This window comes from Notothenia rossii (assembly GCF_949606895.1).
Source record: "Notothenia rossii genome assembly, chromosome: 3".
NCBI lineage: Eukaryota > Metazoa > Chordata > Actinopteri > Perciformes > Nototheniidae > Notothenia > Notothenia rossii.
This window is the reverse complement of record NC_136901.1, coordinates 79,440,725-79,457,983: the sequence shown is the minus strand read 5'-3', so window position 1 is coordinate 79,457,983 and position 17,259 is coordinate 79,440,725. Positions and strand designations below refer to the sequence as shown.

General features: G+C 40.7%; 2 protein-coding genes across 2 annotated transcripts in view; one reads left to right on the top strand and one right to left on the bottom strand.

The window, feature by feature from the left end:
• Positions 1 to 3,792: 3,792 nt before the first annotated feature.
• On the top strand, positions 3,793 to 9,162 carry chic1 (cysteine-rich hydrophobic domain 1). Its single transcript, XM_079672432.1, has 6 exons — positions 3,793 to 3,991; positions 5,259 to 5,313; positions 6,327 to 6,482; positions 6,853 to 6,909; positions 7,371 to 7,430; positions 7,774 to 9,162. Exons 1-6 carry the CDS (start codon positions 3,846 to 3,848, stop codon positions 7,822 to 7,824), a joined length of 525 nt encoding a protein of 174 aa, XP_079528558.1. The 5' UTR covers positions 3,793 to 3,845; the 3' UTR covers positions 7,825 to 9,162.
• Positions 9,163 to 10,326: 1,164 nt separating this feature from the next.
• The window catches only part of lnx2b (ligand of numb-protein X 2b), a gene marked incomplete at its 5' end in the record, with an annotated part of 21,674 nt that continues 14,741 nt past the window's right edge, over positions 10,327 to 17,259 (bottom strand). The window contains 8 exon segments of the mRNA XM_079673389.1: positions 10,327 to 11,988; positions 12,645 to 12,803; positions 12,894 to 13,134; positions 13,910 to 14,084; positions 15,319 to 15,462; positions 16,106 to 16,219; positions 16,221 to 16,476; positions 16,478 to 16,539. Of these exon segments, the coding sequence (XP_079529515.1) occupies positions 11,853 to 11,988; positions 12,645 to 12,803; positions 12,894 to 13,134; positions 13,910 to 14,084; positions 15,319 to 15,462; positions 16,106 to 16,219; positions 16,221 to 16,476; positions 16,478 to 16,539 (1,287 nt within the window). The 3' untranslated portion in view covers positions 10,327 to 11,852.

Below are 17,259 nucleotides of genomic sequence, written 5' to 3'. Positions count from 1 at the left end.
AACACCTCTTCACTTTGATATGCACCAACCTCCCTTCCTCTCCAAGAGTTATATTACCGGAAAGAGTGACGTTTTTTCACAGCCTGCGTCTGAAACATGTAGTAGTACAAACTGTAGGCCTTTAAAGTGGCGTGAATTACAAATTTAATATTCGTTCATGTTGAAGACCTAGAATAAAACAGACCAGCTTATTTAAATCCATTAAATGAATTTGGCCCATAGTCTATTGTGGGAATATAGATGTCCATCTTTTTTTTAAATTTGAAATCGTCAGCCATTTTGTTTAACTTGCTTACATACAAAAGTTGACAGTGCTTTAACAGGCCTGTAAAACAAATCCACCAATGCACTATTTGTGAAGTCGCTTCAGATGTTTGTCGTATCTCCTGTGTAGTGCGTTTCTTTTTAACTTGTCAGCAGAAGATCTGATCGCTGGGGGTTTGAAATGCACTGTACTACAGTTGTCATCAAAGCAAGATGAAAAGGCTCAATTTGCGTATCTGAAGAGAAAGCAGAGAGATGTGGATTTAAGAGGCAGCTAATAAAGATGCTATGTGCAGATAGGCCGGTCCTGGCATGCAGCCTCCTCCGTGTAAATCTTCCATTTAACAGCCGCGCTGCTAAAAAAAAGAAGAAGAAAACAACCAAATGTTAATGCTGTTTTGTTTTGGTCACCTTTGCAGGTAAAACAAGAACGAAGGAGAAATACAGGGTAGTTTACACAGACCATCAGAGGCTGGAGCTGGAGAAGGAGTTTCATTTCAACAGATACATCACCATCAGGAGGAAATCTGAGCTGGCTGTCAACCTCGGTCTATCGGAAAGACAGGTATGTTTATATCAGAATTAAATACATCTGCATGCTTTATTTTACTGCAATTGTTGTTAAAATGTATAAATGGCATGTATGAAATCTGTATGAGCATTAATGGACAGCACATACAAATGTAGGCTTGTTTTACCTTAAAAAGTGAGGCCTAAAGTCAATATTATCATTAACATATTGGGCACCTTATTTACATTATTAGACCAAAATACATTTGCTTTGAATATTTAAAGATACCATGATGCCGGATAAATTGGCTTTTGTTATATAACATATATTTCTAGTTATTTCATATTTCATGATATAATCGAATCCTTAATTACAACATTGTATTGATCTTTATTTTTGAAATTCAGTTTTTCAGAATGTTCAGAGAAAATAATGACAAATGGAATGTGAAATATAGGCCTTTTCATTATAGCCTACGCATATTTAGGCTACTATATTTAGATGTCATATCCATCTGTCATTGGGCATTTTATTACTTTATTTTGGATTAGTAATAAATGGCATGTATATTTAACGAATTAATATATGTTTGTATTAGTTCATTATTGGTATTTTCTGCTTTTAACGGTAGGGTAGGTAATTCACTTCAGAAACACTTTTTGTTATATTCCATTGAATGCTCTTAACGTGCCGATAGCAATGAATACATTAAATGCTTTGACAATAAATATATACAAATATTTCATCTGTGGAAGCCGTGGGGCTGTAAAAAGCAGGTCCAATTATCTTCCTCGGCCCGCGGCAGATAATTGGATGGCCTACCTGCCTGTCAGCCTTCCATCTCGTGCACAAACTTATCTCGTGCCATCATAGGTCATGTGCGCGTTCGTGTGTGTTGGAGGAGGGGATCTGTAAGGAAGTCTGAAGGAAGGGGCAGATTTTTTTCGGTTATGTAGCCTACTTTCAAATTCTAGCTTACTCGAGTTGGTTTCTCCATTCTTATACCCTACCTTTAAGTTCTGCATACAAAATTGACCTTAACATAGGCTATTCAATGTTCATTATTCTAAGTCATTATAGCCTACAAATAAATAATTTTTACCAGGAATAACCATTTGTGTATTTTGTTAGCTCTTTTTGAATATTTGTTCATGGGTTTTGGAATTTCTTGGAGAGTAAACGAAGTTGCCTACGCCCAAAATGTAAAGTCAATCTGATTTTCTTTACGCCTATTTTCAGGTGAAAATCTGGTTTCAGAACCGCAGAGCCAAGGAGAGGAAAATGATCAAGAAGAAGCTGGGTCAGTCTGACGGCAGTGGGGGGTCTGTGCACAGTGACCCGGGATCAGTGAGCCCTCTGCCGGTGCCGGGCTCGCTCAGTCCCTCGGACATCCACAACTCTATGTACCCTCCTCCGGGAATGAACATGTCATCTATCAGGAATATACAGCAAGTGACTGTGAATCTGTAACAGTTCACTCCGGACCATGTAACAAAACTGAGCACTCCGACACGCTGACAGGACACTTGGATCTGAACTCACGTCCTGAAGCACCAAGCTGTGGATAAAGATTTCATTTATAGCAACGAAATACTGGAGGCTCTTGAAATATTGCTTTTTTTAATTAATATAGAATAGTTCTAATAACGTGGGGATTTAAAAGAAAAACTAAAAAATCGACGTGTTTCAAACTTAAAAGCTTTAAATTTGTTTGTGAGTTAATAAGATATAAATATCGTTTTTTGTATGTGAAGAAGTGTATGTGAATAAAATGAGAATTCAGGGACATTTTAATGAAGTTTTTAAACTGGATTGTATGTAGCTCGCCATGCAAACGGCTTTGACTTGACAAATCATTTACACGTTTTCAGCACAATATTATCCGCTTTAGTAAAGCAGGGAACAGCTGTTAATGATACAGGTAGAACGGTCGTTTCATGGCAAAATGTAAATAAAATGTTGTTTTACAGTACACCTGTCATTTCTATTATTTCTGAATATTGCTAACTTTTGGATAAGCATTGCATTACGTTTTTTTATTTTACATTTTTCTTGAGTATTTTACAGATCTACAGCATGCAAGCCATTTTCCTCCATCGGCTTATGGCTATACTTCATATTGTTGCAATTTACAAATTCAGATGAAGAACAAGTTAAGCCTCAAAATAGCTGTAAGCAAGATGTAGTTGATTACTTTGCCTATTTGAAAATGTGATGTAATTGTGCAAAAGAAAATTGCAACAATTGGCTATCTCTTTCCAAAACTGTATTTACAGCCGTGAGCAAATGCATACTCAATGCATTTATTTTTAATTTGGCTATTATGCAAAGCCTGAATAGACTGTGTAATACAAGGTAAAGCGCAATACCAGACTTTCTAATTAACCTTCTTTACCAACACCTTTAATGCATGGTTCATAGTCCGCAAAATGGCCCACACGTTACTTCCCCAAACAGTAAAAGTGTCCCCAAACGAATAAAGCAATCAACATAGTGGTTAATGGTAAGCCACCCGTTTTATTAAATCTAATTCTAAATATAATATACATGTCTAAAACAACAACAAAAAAGGCATTATGTCATCAGTGGGTGGACTTTCATTTAGCATTCAATGACAGGGAATTGAAATCTAATTATAGACTAAAACATTGTAACATAGCCTATTCAGATAGGTGTGTTTTTGGCTGCTTAAAGTGAGGCTGGCTCAGAGTTATTGGTTTAAAGTGTGCAATTAGTACAAGTGACATGTTAATTGGAAGGTGGCTAGACTGACTTTCTTGACTTCTACTGTCCATGTCTTTAAGAAGTGTATTCCCTGATGATAATAAACATGTAAACACGTTTAATATATGCCCTTTATTATTTCCATTATGTTACAAACAGTTAATATTTTATGGGAATGGACTCCACAACCATCTATTATATATGCAAGCCATGTGTCACAGATGTCATGTTAGTTTTGGTGATAAATCATCTCTGGTCCCTCTGAGGGGCGATCATTACTTTCCATAAACTCCGGCTCAGCGCGCAGGCTCGTACGTCAGCGCGCAGCCCCTCCGCCGCAGACGTCATGAGCGTCTTACTACCCAACATGGCGGACTTTGATACCATTTATGAGTTGGAAGACGAAGAGGATGAGCAGGTAGTGAGTGAGGAACACTTGCCCAGATACTGTCTGGAGCCCGTGGTGATGCGAGGGGCCGGACACATCACAGTGTAAGCAGAGCCTTGTCCGCGCTCCGGTCTGTCCGCCGGGACGCTTTGTTGTTTTGGTTTCTTCATCCTTTAGCCTGGTTAGCTCATGCTAGCCTGCTAGCTAACGCCAAACATAACAACAGTTAGCAAAGGGCTTGTTCAAGGGGACCGTTGGTTTTTAACAATATTCACACGTAAACCAACGGTAACAGTCATATATCCATGGCACTATATGGCAACCATGAATGTGGTTGACTAGCAACCGATTTTGATGAGTTAAACTGAGATGAGTTAGGAAGTTTACATGTGGGGAACCGTTAGCTATACATCTGTGGCTGTAATGTGTATTTTACCGACACTAAAACATAATTACTGGACATAATAATTTATCTTTAAAGTCAACACAAAATCACCGGCTGAAGTATTGTCTAAAGTGGCCTTTTTTGCAGATTTCATCATTGTTTACGTGGGTATTTCAGCTTATTGACCAACATTTAAACATCTACAGGGTGAAAAATAAAACTAGTCGTCCAATATGTTGTATTAAGTGAGTTTTATTCATAACAAAAGTCTACAAGCAAAAAAAGGTTCATTACTGTCATTCTCATCAAAATATCAGCCACAGCTTTAACCTGACTAGCAGATGCTGAGTCCCAGCTTGCAACATTTCTTTAAGTTGGATTTTTAGACATAAAGTGGGGATATACATTTTAAAACTCAACACTATCTGTTACTTTTCACAAAGTTATAGTTGAGCTTTGACTTTTCCAGGAAAGACCAACATGAGGAAATATTCTGGGAAAGTTAAATACAATATACTACAATATATCCAACAGACCAACAGAGATTATCCCTGGCCTTTGTTGGTGTTTCAATATATATATTATATACTTCTTTTCTTTTTTTGTACAACTTTTGATAAATATGTGGATAGTATGCCCACTTATTTAATAAGTTAGAGTCTGACATCTTATAGAAAGCTTGAAAGCCTATCCCCCTAGTTATAAATTGTAAATGTTTTTGGGGAAGGTTGTAAGTCCTTGCTTACTCATCTGGACTGCCATCCATGTGTATGTGTGGGTGATTTAATGTACCACTCTTCATAATGCCAACTATTACTGTATAGTTTGTTAACAAGCACGTTAAGTCTCATCATGTGTCAAACTAAATATATTTTTCTCTGGACTATTTTTGTTCTTATGTTCATTTTAATAGCATATTGTGTTCTTATTTTAAGATACATTTTCATTTGTATATCAATGCTCACATTTTGTTTGTCTGTTTCCAGGTTTGGACTGAGCAACAGATTTGACACAGAGTTTCCCTCTGTTCTCACGGGAAAGGTACAGTTGCTTTTTCAGTTTCTTGCACTTCATTCCTGCAGGCTGCTTTGTGTTCAATTCCAAGTAGAAAGAATTTGAAAAGCAATTAAAGCCACAGTGATCCAATTGTTCTGTTGGGATTTTAACTGCCCCAACTTCCCCAAACTGCCCCATTCAAACCTCCCCGAGTGGTTTTGATCTGACCGAGCTGCATTTCAAGTAACGTACCACAGTGTATAGAAAAGAGCCTGAATGTGCTGCTGTCCAGCTCTGTAAATGAGTAAGCCGTCTATGGGGATCAGTTGGCGGGGACCCCAGTGTTTTGGAGGGTCCAGCTCCCGGTGATAAAATAATGAAATGAAGACTCGGCCGTAGACAAGAAAGGAAAGCTTCCTGGGTCGGACGCAGAAACACAAAAAGGCTGCAGGGGTAAGAGCAGGCCGAGGGAAGTGTGGTGCAATAAAAAGTACCTTCAGTATTGTGACCCAGGGTGACATGTGATTGATGAGGTCACAATTATGATGATTGAAGGTTGCAGATCAGGCCCTGCTGGGCTTTATTCGGAGGTCTTTGGCTGTTTGCAAAGAGACCTTTGCATCCTGTCATAAAAGATTACGACCCCTGTTTTATGGCGTACAGACTCAGCGAGGAATGAGCATCCATTCAAGTTGTTAGGCCGGCGCAGCCACAGGCACTGAGCTTATCTCTCCTTTGAGTCCCTCCTTGCCTTGAACAGTCTGGAGCTAGGTTAGCAAATCAGAGGCATAGTCTTTAGAGATCTCATCTCTGAACAACATCTGTAAATATCTACCTGTTGGTTTTTCTAAAGCTCTTTGATCTTTGTGCACAGATTTTATTTTGAGCAAATTAGGGATCTTTTCATGTCAGCACCACCTACAAATACTTCTCTCCCTCTTGCACTTAGTAATTAGGTTATTGCTTCAATTGTCTGATAAACCTCCCAACTACATAGAGCCTCTAGGAGTATATTTTGGTATGCACACATACAATCTTTCTTCTTCTTCTTTTTTTAGGTTGCGCCAGAGGAATTCAAAACCAGCATCACCAGGGTGAACGGCTGCTTGAAGAAGAACTTGCCTGTGAATGTGAAGTGGCTTCTCTGTGGCTGCCTGTGCTGCTGCTGTACAGTAGGCTGCAGTCTGTGGCCTGTTATCTGCCTCAACAAGAGAGTGAGTCCCAGACCTCCTGTGACACCAGTCGGACAGTTTAACTCTCCCTTACATCAGCGCTGATTACTCAGGGGCTGTTATAGCAATTCAGCCGCATTGGTCCGAGTGTAGAGGGTAATAACAACTCCTGTTCAATTAGTGGCTCTGTGTAGAAATGACACATTGCACTGCACAGCTCCTCTCCTGCTCTGTTCAAGGGTGTGTCATTTAAAGGTGGTGTTACCACTCACATGTAATGGCAACAAAGTGGAAATTACTAGCTGGTAATTCAGGAGTGTAGTCCATAAATCCTGACACTGTGGTGGTTTACTGATACCTGTAAAGTATTTGCTCGCATTAACATACACATATTTGTTCTCTTTTCCTACAGACAAGACGGTCCATTCATAAGTTGCTAGAGTGGGAAAATAACCGGTTATACCACAAGGTGAGGATGACAGATTGCACTTTAGCACCTGTGTGAAAGTGCTTAAGTGTCCGTGTCAGTGAGCAGCGCAAGTTGAGTATCATCGTGACGGATAACGACCATTAATCTGTTTTGGAAACTCTAACCTGCCACGCGAGTCTCTCAGAGCTGCGTCAGATCTGGAGCTGGAGGTCTGAGAGGGCCGTGAGGTCAGCAGTAAAATGCCGTGTTAATTTTGTTTTGTCTCGCAGCAACAAATTACTGCTAGTAGCTGTGCAGAGGCATAAAGGAAGCTCTTCAGGGTGTCTGGCCACAGTTTGACCCCGGCCAGGCCAGACAGCCCTGATCCCAAATGCCCCCGACACTGAAGGGGAGATTTCAGACAGATTTTCTTTTGTTTGTTTGTGTGTGTGTCTTTGTGTCTGTTTGAGAAGGAGAGGGATGGTCACTCATTGTGTCTGTGTCTTTTCTTCTCTCATCAGCTGGGGCTGCACTGGAAACTCAGTAAAAGAAAATGTGAAAGCAGCAATATGATGGAATATGTAAGTAGGCTGACCGAACAAACTGCCTATGAATGATTAGACAGTTACTGTATTATTTATATTAGTGATTAAGCAGCAACTGTTTTATTGATTTATTGATAAATAATGCTGTAAAATATCTTTAACATTCTCAAAAAAAGTGAGTGGCATAATTCCTAGGAGATAGGATTACTCAATCTGCAACATGTCTCATTTATTCTTGTAATCAGTCCAAAATGACATGGTGTATTAAAGGAAACGTCCTAAGAAATGACAGGCCCAATTAAAAAAGCATTCCCGTTATGTATAAACATCTTGCCATTGTTCAAAAATAAAGATTTGTCTTGTATGTCTCTCTCTGTAGGTGATTCTTATAGAATTCTTACCCAAATATCCTATATTCAGACCGGACTGAGGAGCCGTTGACAGACTGGATGTGTGGCCCTTGAATCTTCTCCTTAGTGCCTTGTATATACAGTATGTTGGAAAAGGGTCTGCACCGCTGTCCCTCCTGACGGCCCCCTACATCTCCCAGTACCTTGTACATTAGAATTTGCAACACTGTCACTTTGCTTTAGAGCAGATTTTGCACTTTTTCCCGACAGATCCAGACATGTCCCCTTCGTTGCACTCGGATGTGTTTTTTTGTTACATGTGACAAATAAGTGAAACTCTCCAAAAGTGCATTTACCCCAAAGAACCATCAGCTCATCCCATCCATCATATCAGTAATCCCTTGCAAAGAATGTGACGCCTCCACCTTCCCAAACTGTCCTTGCCTTATGTATGACCTTTTGTTTTTAAATAACATGTAAGAGGAAGAGGAGGAGGAGGAAGGCCCTGGGTTCCTCAACAAGTCAGTCCATTAAAATGCTGGTTGTTGGGTTTGAATCCAGTTCTTTGCAAGAAGATGGGATGGCTGACATTGCCTAGCGTACAGTGTACGTCCTCACCTTGTGTTCTCTTTATATTTGACCCTCTGTACCTGGGAGCTAGCTAGTATAAAACTTGACCTGTAAATATAATGTTAGAATAAGATGTACAGTTGTATACTATTGTTTACATAAAGTTACTTAGCTCTTTAGTTTTTCTGCCAATATATTGCTGTACCATAGTTTGGATCAATGAAAGATGTCTACGTACCTCTCTAGTTTATATGGACCCGTTTACCTGTAAGCCATATAGTTGTTATGTTTGATGCCAGAGTTTAGGACTGTTTATTGCACTTGAGCCCAGTAGAAAATCAGGATTTCAGACCCCCCCCCCCGCAGCAGTGCATGTTACCATGTGTTTTTTTGCCAATAAAGATGACACTTAACGAGTTGTCATCCAATGAAACTGGAGATGGTTGCAGCGCTGTTGGAAGAAAATGATTTAAACTTAGCTCTTCCACTCATCAAACTCCATTTTTATGATTTTTTAAAAAGGTTTTATACTTTTCCCTGTGCTGTGTTTGCTCCTCCCGATGTGTGGGGAAAGACATGTATCGAGCAGATGTTTCCTTTGTTTCAGTCCTTCTGTCCAGTGTTAGTATTATTTTCCTGAACCTTAGTCGACAGATTGCTGCATTGCGTCGTATTAGAGTGCCTCTGGAGTAGTTGGTGAACCACAGAGAAGACGGGGTGGAATCTGTTCTCTTGTACAAAGGACATTTAAAACCCTCCTTCCAGTATTGTCCCCGTTACAGCTCCTGTAAATGTTTGTCATGGTGACATAATCCCTACGGAGAGAGAGAATAAACTGTTGATTTTGACTTTTCTTTGCTTCCTTATTTCATTTGAAACCATTTTGTTGTGTGTTGCCATCTTACTGAATTAACGATGTTCCATCTCTGTAAAAACAGATCCTTATGGACCGAGGCTTGCTGCCCCGCCACAGAAATGTGGCTATTTGTCATGTTTAACAAGGTGTGGAATCGTTAACTTTAACAAGACAGTCTGCAATTAGCCGACACATTTATAAAACTCAGGGATGCTGTTGTTACAATAACACGCTGCTACTTTCTAACGTTAGGCCTCAGTGGTCAGAGGAAACCGGACTGGGTCTTCACTTTATCTCTCCACATCCCCCGAGCTCCTCAGTCTGGATGCTTTTATGGTCCTTTGTTTTTTTGTTTTCACATTCACAGCCTTTCCCTGTTTGGACAGAAGTTTTACTGCCCTACTGCTCCAAAGGTCTGAAGCTGCCACCACTAGTTCTAGATTCAGCCAAGCAGTTTAATATGTTACTCAATAAGGGTTTTATCTGAACCTACATCTTAAAGGGATTCAAACAATAACATGAGAAACTTGTGAAGACAGCTTTATTTCTACTAATCTACCTTTCAGAGGAAAAATGTGTACTTTTACCACACTTTACGTTTTAGGTTTGATAAAATTGGTCCTACAACCAGAAGTTTTAAACGCCGGTCATTTACTTTTAACAAATTATTTGCACATTGAGTGAGTGACTTTTATTGGAGGAGAGGTTGTAAATGTTGTGTTTGCACATGCAGGTTTCACAAACCGGACACTACATTATTCTCATCAGTCTTTCTCAACAACCAATATCTTGTGTAATCCAGTTTTTCTTTAACTACAAGTGGAGTGCAAACTTTATAAAATACGTTTGATCATCTTTAAATTGACTAAATGACTGCAGAGCGAATGTCTCTGTTTTTGCACGTGTTTAAAAAGTCAGTTTGTGTCCACTAGGTGTCAGACTGAGCCATGAACAGACTGCACATTTATTGGACATTTCTGACTGGGTCTGTGATTTAAACCATTTTCACTCATGCTGTAAAAAAAATATATACTTTGATCTCCATACCTATTATGGAATTGGCACAAACATCAGCCCTTTGCAACATTCTTGAGTGTTCTGTTGACTGCTTAGCCTTCACACAATGACAAGCCAGAATGAACGGAAAAACAAAAGCTGATTTGTTATGATTTTATTGAACATAAAGAAATTGTGTACAGGCTAATACATATATTTCCTACTCTATATACATATATATCTTCATATCGCAGCCACTCTGACTTGAAAAACAAATTCTGAAACGATATTCTGAGTTATTTAATAAGTCTTGTCTCAATTTAGACAAGAAAGGCCACTGGGAATGTGTTGACATAAAAATAGAAACGAGGTAACAGATGTATCTCACAAGGCCGTTTTCTCCTTTGAAATTCCTATTTACAGTTTATAATGAGAGGAAATAATGATGCATTTTTGTACAGTGGGAAATTAAGGCAGGTTCACATTCTGGTTTGTCTTTCAATGTCTAAAAAGGCTCCCGCTTATCAATGCCATTCAGTCTTATATCATTGCAAGACTAAAACTGTTTTGATTTAGACCAAACATTCAGCACAGAATGATTTGCTTCTATAGACCAGCTCTCAGCTTTAAAAGAATAAGAATGTTTATTTCCTGTTTCAGAATTTGCTAATATCCACTGCGAACAGGAAATAAACTTGGGCCCAAGCCATTTCCTAGCGATGTCATTGTGATTGAATGGTGTATTCAGGGTTCTGTTTACATATAGGACTGCGTAGGATTTGACTGATGACTGATTTGGATTAAAGAGCCTCTGTATATCTGTATAAGCTGTCAAACCAAATTGACTGTAGGTCTTTTCTTTGGCTTTACAAAACCCTCCCTGTTAAAACCAAAGTTCTGTTTCCTAGTTGCAGCTGTTTATTTAATCCTAAATGTCACTTTGACTGAGTTTACTTACATTTACATCAGGGTTTCCCCATTCTGTTGCCCCATTTGAAAGAGCATTGTAGTAAGGTTGATACAATCTATAAAAGCTACAGGACAGGATACTGTTTCTGTCTTTGGCATGAGTCTTTAAAGTCAGCAGCCATCTTGTTTTGTGTAGTTACCTATAATTCACAACTCTCTACTCATATCGTAAAAACGACATTTCTTATTTGAAAGAAGTCATGTAATGATAACATTATTTAACAAGAAAGGAACAAAATGGATAAAGTATTCAGCAAAGGATCAACAAGGTGTTCAAAGTTCCAGTTTGCCCTTAGAATATCATTCACTGATTGTCATCACTTTCTCACCCTAAACCTAGTTTGTGCAATCATCTGCTCGGTGTGAGAGGACTCAGCTCGCTACTGAAAGTCATCTCCATTGTACACACGATGGTTCCTAAGCACACACACATTACATAACTATGAGTTACATATTGAAGGGACAGTGAGTCAAGAATGCAGCTGAGCAGCAGGGCGAGGATCTCTGCGTGTGTGTGTGTGTGTGTGTGTGTGTGTGTGTGTGTGTGTGTGTGTGTGTGTGTGTGTGTGTGTGTGTGTGTGTGTGTGTGTGTGTGTGTGTGTGTGTGTGTGTGTGTGTGTGTGTGTGTGTGTGTGTGTGTGTGTGTGTGTGTGTGTGGAACAATAAAGAGATGACGGAGAGGAAAGAGTGAATGGTCAGGTATGTGTGTGTGTGTTTCTACACCAGGCTGCCGGGCCAGGACACCACCGTCAGAGTGACTTTGTTCTTCTGCAGCTTCAGCATGGGGATGAGAGAGGAGTTGTTCATTCCCACCGTGGTGGCGCCGTTCACCGCCACGATCTCATCGCCGCACCTGGAGGGAACAGCAGACCAGTAATGTCCCATTAGTTCAGGCATTTGCAGCGTAAACACATCATAAGTCATTGCTTTTGAAAGAGTCACAAACCAAAGCAAGTTCATGCTGACAGAAAAGGAATAGACTGAAGCATTATTACACTTACCCCTTTTAATATTCATTATTTTGTATAATTCTCATTAAATCAATGAACAGTATGTTTATTATATACACCCAAATGTTCCAAGCTAAAAGTCATATATAAACACCTGTGTTCATACCTCATATATGTTGCACATCTTTTATTTTAAATCTACTATTGGCATTACCAAATTTCGTTTGCTTTTCATTTTTGTTTTTGCATGTGTTGTGACTCTTTTTGTAAAGCATGAATCCTCTTTGACAAGTCATTTGAAAAAGACGTCTTGATACAGTATGTTATTTTTAAATTTATACATGAATCGTTCTATTTTAAGTCCACCAAATCTATAAATAGTGAGCATGTGAGTTTATAAATACTATCTTTGTGGTTTGATGATAGTCTGCTCGGTTTACACTTCTCACAGCTTCTGTATGTATCTTCTGTAGCATTAAAATGACATCTGTGATTATTTGGTATGTAAGGTACCTCCACACTATCAAGTCATGAAGCAGTTATATTGAGCTGAACTCACTTGAGGCGTCCGTCGAAGTGAGCAGGGGTCCCAGGCACGATGGTTTTGATGAAGAAAGGCTGCTGGCCGTGGCACTCCTCGTAACCCCCGACGATACTGAAGCCCCAGCTCTCGTTGTTGGTCTTCTGCAAGACGATGTCCCGGCACCAGTGCATGGGACTGCAACAACAAGGGCAGAGTTGGAGTTAACTTTTACACCAAAAAAGGAACATAATATGTTTGTTCCGCATAAAAAAAAGTAGTCTCTACCTCGGTAATCCCAGCCAGCGAGTCCACAGCGGCGTCCAGTTGAGGGCGTCGTCTCGCGGGTCTTCCATAGTGTCCATGTCGTTCTTGTTCGCCTCACTGTCCTCGTCTGGGTTGTCGGAGAGGGTCTGGATGACGCGCAGGGCCACCTGGGACTGAGCAGTCTGAGCCTTCAGCACAGAGACCGCCTCGTTGTAGGTCAGCTGGGTCAGATCCACACCGTTAATGCTCAGCAGAACGTCGCCTGAGGAGACACGTGATGTGGTGAAAATCGAGACATTTTAGTTCAAAAGAAGATACATTTTAATCAAGGGAGAACTTTTTGGCTGTCAATTTAACCAGATGGATAAGACTGGATATCAACAAAGCTAGATGCAGTTTAAGTGCATACTGAGGGCTGACAGAGAGAGAAAAGCCTGCATTAGCACATTCAAACAGCCTAATTTGGACGTTCTCTAAGGCGGGCACCTCTCCTAAACTAGTGAGGGTCAGGCCTCTGTTTCAGCACACATCCTCTCCGTTTAAGTGTCCACATTGTATCCCTGAAAAGAAGTAAGTGAAAAGAGAATTGCTCTTTTCCTATTCAGTCAGTCGTCACATTGTGATGGATTTTCAAACAGAACTGTAAATGGTTTCCCATAAACGGTTTCCTGCTGATGCCGAGTCCAGTGTCATTATTCAAATATTCCCACACAATTACTTTTCTGTTTCAAAGTTTGAACTGACTGAACGGCCCCCCACTCTTTTCAAAGACTACTTCCTCTGATATTAACATTACAATTAATTTATTGATTATCGGACCGACAGGAAATTATTTTGCAACTATTTTGATAATCATTTGTTTCAGTTGTTTTTTTAAACCAAAATGCTACAGATCTGCCTCTACCAGCTTCTGAAGAGTAAAAAAACGGAATATAGTGGAGAGCTGCGTGGAGAGCTCGGCATGATTAATAACATTCCCAGATCAAATTGGGTCTAAAGCTTTTACTAAAACGTTTTATTAAACGTCAGATTCACACCTCTTTGGATGGTGCCATCTCGGTGAAGACAGCCGACCGGCTGCACGCTGGTGATGTAAACGGGCAGACGGCTCCGACAGTCCCTCCCCCCGGCGATGGTGATGCCGAGGGAAAGCCGAGGCTCCTTCTTCATGCTCACCGTCTTCTCCTGGCTGGAAAACCCTCCTGGAGGATCCTACAGGAACAACAGAACAACAGATACAAAGCAATGAATACCACATTGGTCAACATCACCGTATAGAGTTTCTTTAGTGATGCTGGCCTTGTTTAGGATGCCATGTTTCCTAATTATGGTTTTATCTTAATTTGTATTGTACCCCACACACACACACACACACACACACACACACACACACACACACACACACACACACACACACACACACACACACACACACACACACACACACACACACACACACACACACACACACACACACACACACACACACACACACACACACACACACACACACACACACACACACACACACACACACACACACACACACACACACACACACTTTCCGGGACCCTTTGACTTAATTGATTCCTCTCACAAAACCACTCGTAGAAACAAATGTGAAGCATTTGAGAAGGAGCTGAGAGGTGAGGGTCGAGGGGACGTGTGAGGATCAACACTCGGCTCTCGTAGTGGGTAAGATGTGTGGAAAGTGACAGCTTCAACCAGTTTCCCTCTGGAGTCTGTTAACCATCAGAAGGGAAGCCGGGGGGAGGATGGGGCTCTTCCTCCCCCCAGCAGGGAGCCCATCCCCCCTATCAAGACGAAAAGGCTCGACTCTGCAGGCGAAAGCTAACTGTTACCAGCTTTGATCCTCTGCTGCCCAAAGAAACAACCAAACAACAACAAGAGCGTGGCCCCGCAGCAGAGGGAGCACACCGAGGCCTTTTGATCCGGACAGAGGGAGGACCCTCGCTTTCATCTCCTCCACCGACGCAGGTGTCTGCGCTCAAAGCTTCTCACCCCTCGGCTGGGGGGGTTGCCATTCTTTCTACTGACAGTGTATGGCACACATGAGTGTGACTGGCAGAGGAGCAGTCACAACTACACTGTGCGAACTGAAACATGACAAGTTTGGAAAATACAGAGAAAAACATTTTGCTAAGTTGTGGAAAATAAAGTTCAGGGGCCAACAGCTGGCAAGGGCCGAGATTACATTATAAAGCGGTATTTGGCCGACGTTTTTTTTCAACGCTTCAACACCTAAACACATAAACACCTAAACAGGGGAATGTGTGGTTGAGTTTCTTGCCTAAGGAGTAAGGACACTTAGACATGTTCACTACCACAGTAATCAACGGTTGCCGATCAGTATTGTACTGTTAAAAAAGATATTTAAAAAATGTATATAAAAAGCAGCATTATGTTGTGTAAATGTTCTGTATACCTTTATGTATGTGGAGCGGCGTCTGAAGTACTGTGGCTCCGGGACCCTCCTGGCTGCTCGGCTGTGCCCCTCTCTGCTGCCCCCCCCCTCCTCCTGAGGCTCTGCAGGCCTCATCACCACAAAGTTCACACGCACCTCACTCGCCTGAATGCACACATTTAAAAAACAATTAATGACAAAGCAAATACATAATAATAATAATAAATGGGATTTATATAGCGCTTTTCTAGATAATCAACACTATTAGGTAGAATGTGATCACTTCTGGTCACTTTACTTTAGCAATACTTTTGTGTCACTTTATTTTATTTTTTAATAATGTTAATATTTTATACCCTTTTTTCTAAATAATAAAATGTTTAGTGATAAAGTTGTCACTTTGCTCTTAAGTGCCTATCTTTGATAAAATAAAAAAATGTTTAATTAAACTAACATCAACTTTTTTTAATGTTTTTCCCTTTGAATCCCTTTTCTGAGCGTCCATGTTTGCATATTGTCATCTTTTTATCTGGGCCTTGATTTGATAAAAAACTAAAAACAGTGCATTTGTGTAAACTGTGGTTTATACAAAACCGCTCAACCAAAAGCGGTCTGTACTTGCTGAAATGTAGCGACAGAAGGGAGTTCAAACTATAACTCAATAACTAAATAAATACTGAAATCCACTCAGCCTGGGAGTCTTTAAAGTTATGGCACATTCAAAAAAGGGTCAGTGATAATGTAGTGTGTCTTTGTAGTAAATGGGCTGAAGTCAACAGATCCTATCTCTGGGGCTGTATAACCCACCGTGTATGATCTGGGCAGCACTTTCAGGCGTGCCGTGCCTCAGGTCGTGTCCGTTGATAGCGAGCACTTTGTCGTTGTTCCTCAGTTTCCCGTCTTTGGCTGCGAGACCCCCCGGACAGCAGGTCCAGGATGAAGACCCCGCTCTCGTCAGACTTGCGGATGAGTTTGATGCCGAGCGGTTCGCTGCGCTGACTCTTCACGAGCGTCACCTGCAGGACGGAGCCGGGGTTGTGATTGGAGTTAGCGTTGCCATGGGGACTGTGAGAGGGTTGGGAGGCAGTGGGGGCGGGGCCAGAGGAAGGGAGGTGATCCGACCGCGGATCCCGTGTTTTGAAACCTTTCTCCTGCATCACAGTGAGCCGGAGGACGGAGGGGCTGCCGCAGCACCGCGATGGCCCGGGAGTGAGGGACTGAGGCCAGACTGACGTCATTCACCTGAAGACACAACGGAGAGAGAGGAAACAAGGGTCAGGGCTCATCAGCCAACACACACATTTCAGTACGCGCTGTACGTGGAGGCTGCCCACTATAGAAAGTTACGAGACATTATCTGTAGAGCGGAAAGACAGATTAACTCATTCTGCTGCTTCTCCTTCAAGAGAACTGTGCTAACGTCAGACAAAAGGTGGAACTGTGACTTGTTCTGCCCTCCAGGCACGGGACCGTATGAACATTTCATGCCATGATTATCTTGGCCAAAATAAATGCAACTCAAGGTGTTATGATATTATCCTAATAATCAGCAAAAAGTGATTAAAGTGGCACTAAAGCTTTCTGGAATCACTCTTTCAACAAAAAATATATTATGTAAATATTTGTACTGCATCACTAGATAGGTATAATATATATATCCTATATAAGGTGATAATAAAAAAAACCAAGGTTTATCTACAAAGGATACATAAATAGAAAAATAGCAACGTTGTTTTTAGTCTGTTCTCTTAATTCCTGTAATTTAAAACAAGGTTCTTCTTTTCACTTCTCTACCATAGTAGCTATAGCGCTTTTTCTAATTCACTCATGTGAGAATATTGACCATTATCCTGATAATGTTAATAAATAATGTCATAAATAGTAACTTCCCTATAGTGCCCTCTAATATCAGTTTTTAAGATCTGAACTGTATTTCCTTTATCAGAAAAATAAGAACCAGGA

What these genes read in the sequence shown, in the direction of transcription:
- chic1 (XM_079672432.1), top strand. Translation starts at nt 3,846, where the DNA reads ATGAGCGTCTTACTACCCAACATGGCGGACTTTGATACCATTTATGAG. An exon ending in ATAACCGGTTATACCACAAG is followed by an intron (nt 6,910 to 7,370) that starts GTGAGGATGACA and finishes TTCTCTCATCAG; the next exon opens with CTGGGGCTGCACTGGAAACT. An exon ending in GCAGCAATATGATGGAATAT is followed by an intron (nt 7,431 to 7,773) that starts GTAAGTAGGCTG and finishes CTCTCTCTGTAG; the next exon opens with GTGATTCTTATAGAATTCTT.